Source organism: Stylophora pistillata, chromosome 1 (genome assembly GCF_964205215.1).
Source record: "Stylophora pistillata chromosome 1, jaStyPist1.2, whole genome shotgun sequence".
NCBI lineage: Eukaryota > Metazoa > Cnidaria > Anthozoa > Scleractinia > Pocilloporidae > Stylophora > Stylophora pistillata.
The window spans coordinates 37,848,419-37,865,373 of record NC_142519.1 but is presented as its reverse complement, the minus strand read 5'-3'; the positions used below and the strand labels follow the sequence as shown (position 1 = coordinate 37,865,373).

General features: G+C 37.7%; 1 protein-coding gene across 1 annotated transcript; it reads right to left on the bottom strand.

The window, feature by feature from the left end:
• Positions 1–25: 25 nt before the first annotated feature.
• LOC148742360 (vesicular glutamate transporter 2-like) lies at positions 26–3,549 on the bottom strand. The gene is made up of 4 exons (XM_088755703.1): positions 3,477–3,549; positions 1,483–1,619; positions 702–873; positions 26–476 (listed from the first exon to the last, which is right to left on the bottom strand). The coding sequence occupies exons 1-4, from the start codon at positions 3,500–3,502 to the stop codon at positions 467–469; spliced, it is 345 nt and encodes a 114-aa protein (XP_088611829.1). The 5' UTR covers positions 3,503–3,549; the 3' UTR covers positions 26–466.
• Between the last annotated feature and the right edge of the window lie 13,406 nt (positions 3,550–16,955).

The window sequence follows — 16,955 nt, the reverse complement described above, 5'->3', positions numbered from 1 at the left end:
TATGTAAAGAAATACTGCAAAGTAGTTGAATGATTGTAGATTTATTCTTCAGTTTAAAATTATCTTACGTTTGTTCATAGAAGCCAAATGTTCATATTTTTTCTTAATTAAGGTCGACATACTTCGAAGATGATACTGATCGTATAAAAAGTCATAATTGTTGACCACGCCCTTCAAACTGCCATACTCCTAGCCTCGGTCGGATGATGAAGTAGAATTATTGCGTCTCACTATGAGACACAAGTTGGTAAGTATTCCTTCGCTCTTTGCTTCGCACTAATTAAACGGAACAAAAGAGCAAGGACCAGAACCAACTTGCCACCGTGATACTGGAACATATAACCATTGGACCTTACCACGTAGTTTCTACTGTAGCACTGTGTCATTCTGTGTGAGTCCTAGGAGTCTTATTCCTCTTTGTCTATATCTTCCTGCGTAGTAAGTGATACCCATGGCTGGCGTTCTCCTAAACAAGGCTGTGTGTAAAAAATTACGGCGTTAACATAACAAGTGTGTTCCAGAACACTATCCTCCAATCTTCTCATATCTAAATGAGAAAAACAATTACAGCCTTTAAGCTTGCGGAATGGACTACCACTGTAAACAGTCGAATGTACAGGGCAGAAAAAGTGCACATTCAGTTTCGAAACAAAGCATGCGTGGTTGGTTCCTTAAGGTCCCTCTTATACATGTCTACTTACTCGGTTATAAATCCAGGAGCTGATGCAAAGGGTGGGGCAATGTCCAAATGATCGACAGCGTAACCAATAGCATTTAAACCAGAAAATTCAACACCCAACACCAGGAATATAACACTTGTTCTCCTTAGCCAAATATAGCCTGTTGCCACTATAAATATTCCAGCTAATAAACCTATGGACAGAATCGGAGAAGATTCATCTTTAAGTGAATCTTGAAGTCAAAATTTCATCCACTATCAAGTGAGGTTTACGCATGGCCCGCATACATCTCTCCACATTCGCTCAAACTATAAGTTTTGAAAATTTGAAAAGCTTGTTTTGACTTAAATGGAACGCCATAGATCGGCGCGCGCGAAAGACCACAAAAACGATTCTACATAAAAGAACTTTTCATTTATTTTCTCAAGTCAGAACAAGAATCTCCCAATTCATCGAAAACATTGCTTATTTTCTCTTTTTTTTTTTTTCACTGTTGTCACTTTTTTTTTGCAACAAATGCGAAGAATGTTCGTTTGTTTTTTGTGCAATAAAGGCGTACAAGAGAACCAGAGCCGGATGGCTTTTTCCCGACCGGCTCACGTCAACCCGTCCAGCCCTCCACACGTCAGCTTTTGGTACACTTTTCTATGGTATTGCGCGAGCGGGGCCAGACGGGTCATATGATAATTTTACTAATCCCCGCGAAAAAGACGATCATATGCGAGCCTTAACAGAATCATGGTTTATGCTACTGGCCTTAGCGATTGCTAACTACTTACAGATATACAAATGTAAGTATTACCTGCCCCGAAGAAAATTTTCCTTATTGTACCAACTTTACAAATCTTGCATCTTATGAGCATATCAGCTGTTATTCTTCCTACTGGACCTAGAATGGCTTTAAACAAATACGGACAAGCTGCTAGGAATCCGGCCAGTCTGAAACGAGAAAGAAATAGAAATTGTCTTTGTGTCGGCAGGTGAATTCATAACTTTTATGTACATCCTGAAAAAAGCATACGTCTGTTTGGTGGTTTTGATAATGTTTTGTTCGTTTAGCTTTTCATATCTTAGTCTTGCCTAATTTCTATGAGAATTTACTTGAAGCAAATGCGGAGAAAAGCTAAGGCTACTGGCAATGCTCATTTTTTCACGTCTCGAGTTGGCCCGCCTGACCAAGACCAGCAATTTGGCAATTAGAGAAAAAAAAGCAAATTTAAAAACTGCCAGGGAGCCGGATTAGATCAGAGTCATCAACAATGGATATTTCTCATTCGACTTTAATCCATGGGTTTTAAGGACCTTAATCACAAAATAATGCTCTCAAAAACAAACATCTGACAGAGTAATGGTACCAAATTTTAAAATGTCGATTATTTCAGTGATATTCTCTCGTCATAGATCTAACAGAGGGTTAATTAATGCTCAAGTCTTATTCTAAACTTTTCAAAACTCACCACAGTTGCTTGCCTAACTCTAGAGAATCATAAGGAAAAATGCTTATTGTTTGACCTTGCCGCAGATGCCGGATCCAGTAAGGTGACAGTTTTGATGACAGTTTAATGATATATTACAAGAAATATGCACTGCCCGCACTTAGCAAAGGCTAGTCGAGGCGGGCAGTGTTTAATACATATATATAGAGGATATTACATGGCCGCTTGGGGATACGAATTTTATCTTCGAGTGGTGCTGAAAGTATCTCTCACTCGTTCGCTGCGCTCACTCGTGAGAGATACTTTCAGCACGAGAAGATAAAGTTCGTATCCCCAAGCGGCCACGTAATGTTCTGTTTATTATATAGATACTGATGAAATTTCCACATAACAGACAAATTTTTTTACTCATTTTCGAAACAGCAATTGGGTAATTATGTTGGTAACCATGGCCACATCAATATCCTCACACGTGAAAGATAAAAATAGTATCTTCACTGCGCGCGGTGAAGATATGATTTTTTAGTACAAGGAGAAATCCTGGTATTTCATCAGTATCTATATAATAATAAAAAATATAAAATAAAAAAGATTTACAGAGCAAGAGATTCAAAATTCTAGACAAATTACAACTCAGGGCAGGAAACTTTCTTTTCAATTCACTTGTCCCTTCGGACGAGTGTAGTGTGTATTTTGGTTGTCCGGACCACAAAACTACTTGTCCCAAAAAATCGGCAACAGTAATTTAGGGTTTCAAAAATCCTTTTTTTCCTTCAACCATGCCCCAGTTAAGTGGAAATCAATGGCGACGCTGAGCGAAGAAATAAAAAACACAGCTTGCACAAAAAGAAAAGAAAGTTTATTTCCTAGGCTCTTAGTTGTAAAATACGGGAAAAAATGATTTATTATTTATCCAAAGTCAGGCAACGTTAGAGCTCTACAACTTAGGCCTAGTTTATACGTCGCTTCAGTCGAATTTAATTCAGACCAATTTAATTCCATTAAATTCGGCGTTCCTTCGAAGTAAACCGTGGCGTGGTTTTATGCGTCGAAATCAATACGATCGAATTTAGTTCTCTTCCCAAATGCAGTGCCTCGGGTCGATGCGGGCTCGCCAAAATAAATTGAAATACATTAAAATGTATGCATTTCATTCGACGCGGCGCTAGTGGGACGTTAAAACTGAAGACGCGTTATCGCTATTTTATCCGTCTTACCAAGACGGATAAAACGTCAACGACCAATTTAATTTACCAGACGAATTTAATTCGTTTTAGACGTCGCGCTATTGTCAAATTTAATTGCTTGTGGGACCTTGAATTAAATTCGACTGTAGCGCGACGTATAAGCTAGGCCTTACTTGTCCAACCGCACAACTTCGATCATCTTTTTTCTTGTCCGAATGGAAAGGTTACCCGTCTCGGACGGGCCAAGTTTCCTGCCCTGCAACTACATTAATACATTTAAGATAAGGCAAGAAAACAGAAAAGCTGGGGTCTTATAGTTGTGCTATTAAAGTAGACAAATCAATATAATCGTCATACGTCTTTTCGAGTCTCTGGAGAAGGAAATCATGAGTTTTACTTTTAAAATTGTATTTTGATAAGGTCCAAATTACATAAAACAACTTTGTGTTCTATAATAATTATGTGGTTGCCATGACGCCAACACATGAGAATTTTACCAGTGAGAAACAGTGATAAGAGTTTCCATCAGAAGGTCAACCAGCAAAACTAACATGTATTGTAAATAGTAAAGGAGACAAAATACTATTAGATATGGTGTTAATGCTAAAGTAATCTAAAATTGTGGACAGAGAAACTAAGTTGAGGTAACAGCTAAATGCAAGCTTAGTGTTTGTCTAAGGCTCTGTATAACTGTACATCATGTATAAGTCACACCATTTTGCCCCCTACTTTATTCTTCAATGTTGTTTTATAAGTGACTGTGGTTTTTTTTTTGTTTTTTTTTTTCTTGGATAACATTGATGCTAATGTACATTTACTGTAGATTAGTTTTATTCACATTATAGTGACTTTTGATCCCAAAATGCACAAGTACTTTGCTGAAAACAATACCATTAATACTCAGTGTAACAATATAAGACTGCAGCTGGTTTAATTAATAGTACAAGCATATTCAACTTTGTAAGGGGTTTTAGGAGGGCTTATAAATAAAGGGCCTTACAAACACAATGTATATATCTAAGGGAGCTTAAATTTACCAGAACAGAAACACTTTGATACAAGCTGTGGCAGCACTCATCAAAATATGTTTTACATTTGAGAAATTGAATTCAGTTCATTACATTTGGAACAGTCAATTAAATTAAAGCTTAACAACTTGAAAAAATTAAGCTGGAATGTAACAGAAAAGTAGTTCAGACTTTTAGCTTGAAGCTCATCTTTTCTCTTAATAATAAAAATTTTAATGTTGAATTCGAAACAGTGAGGCTTCCAGCTTTGTTATAATTAAAACAAGAAAAACCATATAATTTTATCTCAGCCAGTAAGATTAGTACATCATTATGAAATAACAACATTGACCACGCTTTGTAATGGCAATTATGATCTTCCTGGACAATTAGATGCTACAAATGCTGTATTTACTGACGCAAATAATGATCTCTTTTTTTTTTTAAATGGCCAGTCAGCAGCAGCTGCTTGTGAACCACTCAACGTGGTTATTGCGAGTTGTTGGTTTGCGGCAAGATTACTGAGTTGATTTTGAAAATGGCCATTTCTTACCTCTTGATTGTGTTTTTTATTTTCTTGAGATCTCAAGACACAATTATAATAGCGTTCAAAAGATATATTTTTAAAAGCGAAGACAGATACGACTCAGTTTTACTTCCTTTAAAAAGAATATCTAGAGAGCATTCTTGTCTTCTGACTGCTGTCATCAAACTATTTGATTCCGAGAACACCTTCGCGACATGGAAAGGAATGACAAGGACACATCAAAACCAGTCGCCAGACACTTTATCTACCTATAATCATTCTAAGCAGTGTCATTATGAACGCTGTTCATTTCTACTAATTCATTCTTCTTTTTTTCGTCACCCAGTTCCCACCCTGCGTTTAAGCTCCACTTTCTGCATATAAACACACACAACACATGATTCTCCCATTCGCTCTGAGGAAGGGCTAACGCTCCAAACGTCAGCTTTTTAACTCTTTTACGGTGGTGGCCAATTTACAATTTCAACTTAGTTGATAAAACCAAATTTACCATTTTACCCCAACCCCTTTTATTCCTTAATTTTCACATTTAGAAAACGGAGAGATTTAAGTATGTTGAAGTCATACATGTTTTTACTCAGAGTGTTTGGAAGGTGTATTTTAAGTAAGCTCAAATAACAAATTGTAGAGGAAGCATGATCATTTTTTGCTCAGGTTGACTGAGGACAATAATAAACAGAACACTTAACTGTCCGAGATAAACACAGGTACATGATGTTGTCATTAGTAAGCTTGGAAAGAAATTAGTGAAGGACCCAATTTTGTTCATTAATTCAGTTGCAGCCTTAAAGCATACATGTGAGTCATTATTAGTTGTTTAATACATGTCATGGTTTTTTAATTGTTGTTTAACTGCAGCTGGAACTGAAAATCGTTTCTACAGCTGACTACATGTATACTTATTACTCTTTCATCAACAATTCCGAAAGAGTTATTTGAGGCTTGATGCTCATGACGATGTTAAGGATTTTCTAAATTTTAAAAGGAATTAATAAAGAAATGATCTTTGATAAGATGTTAAACTTACTTGAACCCTTTTCAAATGGTTCCAAAGGTTGTACTACATAGAAATCACAGACAAGTGCAGGCAAATCATCTACTCTTCATCAACTTACATTGTGTCATCTGCTATAAAAAACAAAACTAAACTAAAACAAAAACACGAGGGAAATGAATTAAATTTTTCATATCCTTATCAGCAAATGTGACTGATTAACTGTTGTTCAGTTATCACAAAAGATATAATTTTAATGAAGCAAATTTGACCTGCAGATGAAATTCAAACAAAGAAATGATCCTCACAAGTAGACTGTAATTCATATAATTATTATAAGCAATTGCAGAAACGATTAACCAGAAAACATTCAGGCTTTGAAAGGATTCAAACCCCTGCCTCCAAGATACTTAAGTTGAGCAGTCTACTACCAACTATCAGCTACAAAGCCACATGTTAATAGGCAAAATTTTGAAGCAAATCTGATAAAAATTTTCAATGAATAATCAATTTGAGCTGCAGGTGAAAATTAAGCAACGAAACGGTCCTTGCTGGTGGACTGGACACTACAGTACCAAGAGAGAGAACAGTGAGCTGTGAAGCCAGATTCAGAGCAAAAACTAAGAATAATTAACTCATTTGCCTCCAAAAGCTAAAAAGGAAAGATTTTCATTTACAAGGGTTCTCATAGGGATGCCCAGCATCATTACTGAAACCCTAATCCAGTAAGGTTCAAATTACATATTAAAAAATTTTGTATTGACTTCTATAATAAATATGTGGTTGCCATGACACCAACACATGAGAATTGTAACAGTCAGAGAAACAACTTGAACAGTGATAAAAGTTTCCATCAGAAAGTCAACCAGCAAAACTAACATGTATTGTAGATGGTACAGGGGACAAAACACTATTAGATATGGTGGTAATGCTAAAGCAATCTCAAAATGTGGACAAAGAAATCAAGATGAGGCAAGAGAGCTGTCTGTCTGAGCCAAATATATGTACATCTGTACAGCATGTATGTCATACGATTTCGACCCCTAATTCATTCTTCGATGTTGTTTTATTGGCAACTGTTTTTTTCTTGGATAACATTGATGCTGATGTACATGTATTGCATATCAGTTTATTTCACATTATAGTGACTTTGGACCCCAAAATGTAACAAATACGTCTGTATACAAGTACTGCACTGAAAACAATACCATTAATACTCAGCATAACAGTATAAAACTGCTGGTTTAATTAATAGTCTGAGCATATACTTTGTAAGGGGTTTTAGAAGGGCTTATAAATAAATGGCCTACTTCATTCTTCAATGTTGTTTTATAAGTGACTGTGGTATTTTTTTTTCTTGGATAACATTGATGCTAATGTACATGTAGATTAGTTTTATTCACATTATAGCGACTTTTGATCCCAAAATGCACAAGTACTTTGCTGAAAACAGTACCATTAATACTCAGTGTAACAGTATAAGACTGCTGGTTTAATTTATTTAGTACGAGCATATAAAACTTTGTAAGAGGTTTTAGAAGGGCTTATAAATAAAGGGCCTTACAAACACAATGTATATATCTAAGGGAGCTTAAATTTACCAGAAAAGAAACACTTTCAATTGATAGAAGCTGTGGCAGCACTCATCAAAATATGTTTTACATTTGAGAATTGAATTCATGAAAATTTCAATTCATGAAGCTCCTGATACATTTTGTTTCTAGTACACACTGTAAGTCAATACAATCATATATTGTTTTGTTGTGTAGTATTGCTTAGTATTTTTACAAGTTGGGCTGTATTTTGACGAGCCCGTAGGGCAAGTCAAAATACAAACAATGAGTAAAAGACTACTCAGCGATACTACACAACAAAACATCTAAGACGAGATTTATTATCCAACACGCTAAATTGTTATTTCAGTGTGAGAGAATTTTGCAGATATTTCTGGAGTACAAATATCGCGTGATATTTGTGCTTGCACGTATTGCACGTTATTTGTACTCTTCAAAAGACAATTGGATAATAAATATATCTTATTAGTCAGACGTTTTTTGTGTAGTATATTGCTGAGTATTTTTACGAGTTGTACTGTATTTTAACTAGCCCATTGGGCGAGTCAAATACAAACAACGACTAAAAATGCTCAGTAATACTACATAACAAAACTTCTAATAAGAGATTATTATCCAACACGCCAAATTGTTTGTTCAATGCGGGCGAATTTCGTCGACATTTCTGAAGTACAAATATCGCGTGATATCTGTACTCGTCTCGCGCGTTATTTGTACTCTACGAAGCACAATTGGATAATAAACGTATTATCATACTGACGGACCTGAAACAGCTCATTTTATCGATTTCTCGCCTCACTTCATGACCGATACTGAGGGAGGTTAAATGACTTTGCACTATATTTCGATGGAAGAATTTAGAATATTTAAAATAATCGCCTAAATTTCGTGGTGTTTGTTGTGACTAACAAAAAGCAAAACGAAAAAATTAAAAGGTTGCATGGTCTATGTACTTTGAGTAGTCCAACGAGGTTAGGTAAATGGACTAGAGGTCATTGTTTTGTCCACCAATCCATTGCTTGGTGATCAGTTCTTTCAACATTTGTTAAAGGATGAGTAAGCAGTGGTACTAATAAGATACATGTAATAGACATTGAATAAGTTGAAAGTCTTGTTATTAGACCTCTCACCTGTCGAAGTATAAATTCGAATTTTCATCCAGGAGGGTTTGAAGTTACTTCCCACATCCGATGTACAGAGTGAACAGGAGAATACTCCTTTTTTAGAAAAGGTTGCCAAATGTAACACAGCTGTCGAAACCAACCGTCCTGACTATACAGTGCGACATCAATACTTTCAGTATTCAATCCACAACCGTCCGCCATTTTGAATGTGGTTGCTAGGTAACTGAGTCGAGAGGAAGTCATGGCCAATCAGAAATAAGAAACCGCGTTCAAAGAAATCTTTGCTCTTCATTGGAAAATCTTGATTTTGGAAATCCAGATTTCGGATTTTAGGGTGATTCCCTCGTTTTGCACTGGGCAACCTTTTCTGCTCATAACATTGCGACATCCAAGATGGCGGCCGTTCTTCCCGCTGGCGTGAAAAGAACAGACAAGGGACCCTTTGGCGAAGCCAAACCTTTTATTTCTAATAAGAATGCCGCAAATCGGCTGACAGCTTCCTGGTCTGCTCTCGAAAAACAAGAAAATGAAAAAGAAGTGCGTGATCCGGAAGTCTGCAGTAGATTTCCACTTCGCGGCCGCCGAGTTGTAGAATTAAATGTCCTCACTGATGCTTCGGACGGGAGCTGCGAAGCGTGTGGGGCAGCTCTACGGCTCTCCGACTGCGTAAAAGAAACAGTCTCTGGGCTAGGATCACTACTCTACATAAACTGTTTAAACTCCGAGTGTGGAGAGACAAATATCTGTCGAGGAAATAAGACCCACCGCAGGTAGCACCGGAACAACGCGAGGGCGACCAATCTTTGATGTAAACACGAAGCTCGCTGCGGGTTTGTTTACATTTAATGTTGCTAAGAATATTGTTTTCCACAATAAAAGCACCCATTTAACATCTGGCCAGTTTTTAAATAAATTTTAACTTATTATGTCGATTTAAAAATCGACATATTTATGGGGATGCTACACGCAAGCATAGGTCCTACTCACCACCACCTGGAGAGTCCACGCTGAAGGCTCGCGAGAGGGAAGTAGGGCCCGAAATTGAAAAGTCGGCAAAGGAATCATGTCTGGAAAGTTTAGAAAGCAAAAGAAACCTGTGGAAAGAGGATAATGAAAAGCAGAATGTGGCGATAGGCTGGGAGCGTCCTATGACAGGGGATGACTGCGATCGCAAAACCATATCCACCTTTCACGGCAGTTTGTGAGGAAACAAGCACGGTGACGCCCAATATTTTTTCAGGTGTTTGCTAAGAACAGTCTAATAAAGAATATTTTTGAAGGAAACATTTTTTTTAGTAGAACATGATTTTTTTTGGATAATAGTTCCGTACTTGGTGTATTTTTGCCAAGGTCAGGATTCAAGCTAAGAACGGAACTGTCCGAAAAAGTGAAAAATCCCCACAACCAGGCAATCAAAAACAGCTAAAATGAAGCAATACTGCTTATTGTAATAAAAGAAGCTTTAATTTCAAAGTAAAATTTTGTGTCTTTCAAGTTACCAAGGCTCAATTCTGATAAAGGTGATTCGAAATTTTAACGCACAACCAGGGAAAAATATCCCAGTTTAGGAGCCTGCTGACGTGTAAACAAGCACGGTGACCCCCATTTTTTTTATTTCATGAATGTTAAATATACCAAGTTTCGAAAAAAGTTTGATAGTCGAGAAATTTGAAGGAAATTACCTTAAGGCAAAACGTGGAATCTAAAAACGGATTACGACGCTGAGAAAACCGTCCTTAAGCTGGATTTCAATTGAGAAATCCAATTCAGGAGCGCGTGGGTTTTTATGTTGCACGACTTATGAGAAATCCAGAGAGGGATTTGCGAAACTGAACCTGTTCAACGAGGGGTCTCCCTAGAAAGTTTCTTTCTCTTTTGACTTCAATTTCGCTTCTCCCCTCTCCTCCCCCCCCCCCCCCCCGCGTTGTTTTGTTTTCATGCCTGGCGTGCGTGATATTTTGTGAACTGGCCAATCGCGTCGGAGACATTGGGCCTGGCCTTGACATTGAAAAGGGGCTGTCGTGTACATTTTGCTCTTGTATCTTAGTCTTTTTTATTTATTTTCAGTACGCAGTTTACTTTGGATTGCTGTTGTCTAATTCCTCAGTTTGGAATTTTTACAAGTTTAAGGAGTTTTATTCAACTAACCCATGTGAATTTCAATGACATAATTTCCAGGGAGTAAAACATTAATGTTAAAATAAAATGTTAATAAATGTTACTAAATTGTTATGATTTTAGAAATTTCTCTGTTGTTCAGCTCTGCTCTAATATTATACTGAAACAATTGTTCGCCTCAGGTTTGGTGAATTTTGTCGAATAACCTCCTCGAATTCGTGGCTAAAGAACTACCTTAAACGAGCGCACAGTACTCAAGGTCGTGGCCAAGTTATACGATCCACTGGCTGAATTTCACCTCTTCTCACAACGATCAAGACACTCTTCCAAGATCTATGCAAACTGAAAAATGGCCGGGACGACCTTCTTCACGAGGGATTTTCTTTCAGATACTCGCAATAGTTATCTGATCTGTCAAAGGCCGTAGGTATCCAGATCCAAAGATGTTATCTTTCAGACGAGAGCGTAATTTCAATTCAATTACGCGATTTTGGAGATGGATCGGAAGCTGCGTATGCGGCAACAGTTCATCTAAGAGTTGAGACGAGACAAAGAGTCTACATTTGGTTATTGTTGTCTTTGAGTTTTCGTTTACGCCTACTTTAAATCCCTCAGTTTGGAATTTTTTACGAAGTGAAAGGAGCTTTATTAAAACTGAGTGTTGTGATCATTTTAATTACTTATTTTCCGTTGTCAAGAGTGCAGCTGTAGGCGAATGATGAGTTGAAATAAGCGTTCAAGATGACTTGGCAAGGACAATGGTAAGGGATTTAAGCAAATTTTTTTCTTCAACAAGTTTTCTATGAAGTGTCTTTGATAAGTTCCTTTTACTGGAAAAATGTGTGCAGCGGTAACTTTCCACTGAAACTTTCTGGTGAAAGAATCCTGTAAATAAATACGGCTTATGCTTTTTCTCTTATACGCGTGATTTCTTTCTCTTGAATGTCCACATAGAGTCATATATTTTTAGCGCTTTGTTTAGCCAAAGACTGGAAACATTTTTAACACGTATTTGTTTGCAAGTGTCTTATTACTTGACTTTTCCTCGCTCACGGCGCCCTAAAAGGCTTAGAGCAAAATGTCCTCGTTAAAAAGTAATTCTGATTTCATTAACTATATCGATCAAATATCATAAAAAAGTATATGCCTGCCTCAATGAAGCAAAGAGAAACTGCTCACAGCACAGCAGTAGTCAAAGCCAGGCAATTGAAAGCCACTACATTAGTATAAACTGAGTTTGGTCAGTTGGGAGAGCAAAGATACCGATCACAGACACTTTCTAACAAGCACCACATGCAGGAAATAAGGCAATCCATGAACTGGCTTTAGGGTTGGTATGACATTCGTACTTAGCTGCCCACTCCCGATATTGATGATGATCTTTATTCTGACAGACATACTCTACGAAATGAATACTGATAGATAATTAAATAAGTAGTAAAAGGCAATAGCAAATGATTAAAAAGCTGGCGTTTTGAGTATAAGCTCTTCGTCAGAGCGAATGGAGGAATTGTGGGTTGTTTGTGGGTCTTATGCAGAAAGCGGAGCTACGCTATTGGTGGGAACATGGTGACGAGATAAACATGAATAGATTAGTAGAATGAAAAGCGTTCGTTGATACCTATGGGGTTAACAGTGCCCATTTGAAAGATAACATTTTGTTCAAGAGTTTTGCGGCTCTCCGAGCTACCTAAATGTAAGGAAATACCGCAGATTGCCATATGCTAGTCAGAATGATTAGGTAGATTAAAAGGTCTAGCGTTTTTCTCGTCACCATGTTCCCACTAATAGCGTAGCTCCACTTTCGGCATAAAACCCCCACACAACCCATAATTCCTCCATTCGCTCTGACGAAGGGCTAATGATCGAAACGTCAGCTTTTTAACTCTTTATGGTGGCCAATTTACAATTTCAACTTAGTTGATATTACCAAATGACCTTGTTACCCCCACCGACGAAGAATGCAGTTTCTTTAGAAACTTACCCCTTTATTCAATAGAAAATAATGTCTGTCAGCATCCTCTTTAAAATTGCTAAGACTTTCCTTCCTTGGAATTTAACTGAAAGAAAAAATAGATAGGTAAAGACATGAACTATTGATCAATAGAGAGAGCGATAACTCCGATGAATGGAATTTCCTTTTGTATTTGATTTTGACGGACAGGGTAATAAAATTAACTAAAACTGATGGTGAGGATCACGCATATGAGAATATCAGCTGAGAGTTGATATTCTCTTGCAACGAAATGATGATGACGTTAAGCGGCATAAGTTGAGCGTCACTGATTCAAACTCTCACAGGTCACAGATAAAGTTATGAGTTAGGGCCTGTTTACACGGAGGTGGAGGACCCTAGGTGGGTGAGGTAACCCGCCTGGCCGTGGTCGGAAAATAAAATGCCTTTACATACAATCTTACAACCCTGGGTTGCCGGGGTGAAGTTTGTCCAGGTTGTTGTTGCGCTTGTAATTAGGGACTTTAAGCATAGGCCTCCCAAGCTCACGTCTCGAGAAAGACGAAAGATTTATTATCGGAAACGTTTGTGTTTATTCATAAAAGCGCCACGCGATGTGTTACACGGTGTTAGGTTACGCAAGGAACGTACCTTTGACAATTTTAACCTGTTTTGAACCTAAAAGATTAAGACCTAATTCTAAGCGTGAGCGTGGGACGTTAAAAAAAAAGGAAAAAACATAAAAAAAATTAACAAAATTAAAAAGGATAATAAAAGCAACGAACATAACGTGTTGAGTCTCCTTACTTTTTTTTCCTCAGCCGCTTTGTCGTTTACAGTCGTTTTAACGCTTTGCTAATACCTACCCGTTCGAGCAGCATTATTATTAGGTATTGATAAAGCACTCTCACGGATGGAAATTTGAGGGATATCGGTCGACTTTTGTGGAATTTATCAGCCTTCGAGTGGAGATGGTTGGTGTTCAAGACAGGTTGAAGTGATCAACCTCCTGTGTTTCTTTATACAGTAGACTGGTAAAATCACACCAGTTACAAAGAACGTCACCAAAACAGCGTTGAAACGACCGTTGGCGATAGAGCGGCCACGGAAATATGATAAGGAGACTTGATATGTTTTGTATCAGTTTTAATTCTTACTTAATTTTTTTATAATTTTTTCCCTTTCTTAACGGCTCATGCTTACGCTTAAATTTGGATCTTATTATATTAGATATTGCCTTTAATGACCTTTAGACCCCAAAATCACAAAGCACGCTTGGGTCGCCTGTGTTGATACGTTATATGGTAAAGTAGTGACGAACTATGGTTGATTTACAAGGCTAATTATTATGGAAAAGTAGTAACGAAATATGGTTAATATACAACGCTAATTATTCCGAAATGTGAATATTTTAGACTCCTTTTGTGTCCGTTGCAATTTCTGGTGATCTCTGCTGTTTTGGACTTGCTTTGCCATCACTTTTATTCCTATTAGACTCCGTCTTATGGGACGTCATTTTTTTTTCCATAAGATTTTCACCAATAGGTCGATAACATATGAATGCGCGCAGTGTTGAGTTCAAAGTAAAAATGTAAATTAATCACTTCCGAGGTTTCATTGGTAACTGAGGACGTAAAATTTGGTGTTTTAACGTTTTTCTTCTGTATGGGACAGCTAGGAAAGTTTTACAACACGCTTGTTTCGTTTTTGAGCTTTTTACCATGAACGTGGCCCTGGCTAGGCGGGTTAGCCCACTCTGAGGCGTTTGCGTGGCAAATTGTCACCTCGGCTGACAGGGTTACCCTACATAGTAGACCGGGCTACCCGCTTAAGCGGGTCATCCCACTTAAGCCGGTCACTCCACTTAGGCAGGCTACCTCACCTACCTGGGGTCCCCCACCTCCATGTAAAGAGGCCCTTATTCACTTTCTCACTAACAGTTTCTAATTGAACGTTACTAAAGGCTTTTCACTAAGAGAATACGGTTTATAATCTTTTGCTTCTCGCTGCCTTTAAACGATGGTGGGGAATTATCGCACAGTTTTAAAAACTAACTTTAAATGTCATAAGTCACAGAAAAGGAGAAATGGATGTTATATTAATTTTAATGCTTCCGTTATGTTTGTCCTTTTATTCGTTTATCTACGAACGAACGAGAGTATGCAATGATGAACGAGGCTTCTGCCAACATGACAAGCACTTGATACTCAAAATGTTTCAGAGTTCTAAAGCTAAGACGCGAATGGTGTCTTCTGATCAGTTTCAAGTTATCTTGAATTAGTTGTTCTTTTATCTTTTTCTTATACCTTGGGTCCGAGACAAAATAATGATAGTATAGTGATACAAGCTTGGGATCTTCAAGAAACTTGATAAATTGTAGATTTGAAAAATGAGAAAGGGGGTTATTCAGCATAAGCATTGTGCACAGAGCGTCTGTGTGAATTTCGTTTATGTGTTTGTGTACATGAGCCTGACTATGTCTTTACTTACAGGTACAATATCAGATACTGTACATGTTCATTAGCACCAAATAAGTTCTCCAAAGTTGACCGACTTAGCATCACCTAGATAATTATAGTCTGAAATAAGCTGTCTATTCTCATTTGCGTAAAGGCCGCCGACAGTCGAATTAGTAAATCGGATAACTCCGCACTCTCGTCACTGAAATGCTATTGGCCGTAGAAGTCCTCAGGAAAATTTTCAAGACCCTTTATACGCTTTTGCAAGCATAACTTCTCTCTCCTCGCACGTCTACTGACGCCACGGTCACAAGAAGCTACTGATTCGCTGAGATTTGGAAGAAAGCATAGCTTTCTTTGCTGTCGCTTCTGTATAGAATCAACCTGTCTCTATGTCTTTGATAAGAACTCCTAATTTAAAAGTCTACAGAAGGGGGCGTTGGTCCCGCGATATTCTTTGGTACCTAATAAGTTGGAAACCATGCTTTATTGTGCAAGATGACTTTACTCACTTCAAAGCAGCTGATCTGTCACATTTCCTGAAATAACAGGAAATTCATTTCATTTCTGAGACGAGTCTTTGATCAAAGGCATTGTCGAAGAACTTTCCTAGCGTAAAGCTGGAAACGTTCACCACAAAGGAAATAGCCTTAGCCAGTTGATAATAATATCATTATATCAGATTGACCTCCTGCATGTTGATTGGTTATAACTAGTGACCTATTAAAGGACTGAGGCGCAGATGACGTCGCCACAAACAACAACTGGCTTTTAATTACATACTGAAAAAGACAGATTCCACTTTAGCTCGTGTCTGTTGAGTAATATTTCATAAACGAGTGCGAGTGTTTCATCGGGGTTTCCAGACACCAGAAAACTGATAAAAGCATGAGGCCGTAGGCCGAGTGCTTTTATTGTTTTTGAGTGTTTGAGAACCCCGATGAAACACGAAGCACGAGTTTTTGAAATTGCTTCTCAATCGTGCATTATTAGCCAAGAACAATGAAAAAATTCTGACTGATTTTGGCATCTTACGGGGAATTGGGGTTTGACATTTTATCAAGCTCTAGGGTTTGATATTTCATCAAAGTATTGTGGAAAAGCCTCTGGGTTTCTAAACGCACACATGTGGCCAAATTTGCGTATTGTGATTGGTTTGTAACTTGATGATTTATTAATGAGTTTGAGAAGTAAGAGATCATAGTAGAAGGCAAAATGCGATAAGAATACCAGTAACTCATTCGGTGGCGCAACTTCTACATTATGACGTCATGTGTGATCTGGCAAATGCATGGCAACATGGAATATATTTGTTGATGTGACACAAATTTGGCTGAATGAAATGCATCAACAAAAGAGGTGGAAAGCTAGCTTTTCTGCAAACGTTTTGCTCATTGCTGCTTATGTTAAGTCGGGGATTAACAATTTTCAGTCAAATCTATCACAGTTTCTCAGAACAGTAAGGCTCTGTAACCGACTTGGCGCGAGCGCATAGCTTCGTAAAACAAAAACTGTTCAACTTCAAAAGCAGTTTTCGGATAAATAGGGGAGTTTTGATGCATTCCATGAAATTCCTATCTAAGGGTATAATTAGGCGTACCTCTTGGTCCGGTGGAAGAATGGAAGAGTAAAAATATAAATCAGAGAGAGTGCTGCGATTCATAGTGATCTACACCCTCGACAAAAGGTCTTCTCATTCTTACATAAAATACAAAAAATAGAAAGTGTATATCAAAAAGTCAAGGTTAATCTTTCAATTCCCTGTTTTTTTAGTTCACATAGCATTAACGAAGTGCCGCATGGCATTACAGAAAAAAAATGGACTTGAACTTTCCTCTTCGAGACGCTGCAACCACATGGTAGGACTACCATGTT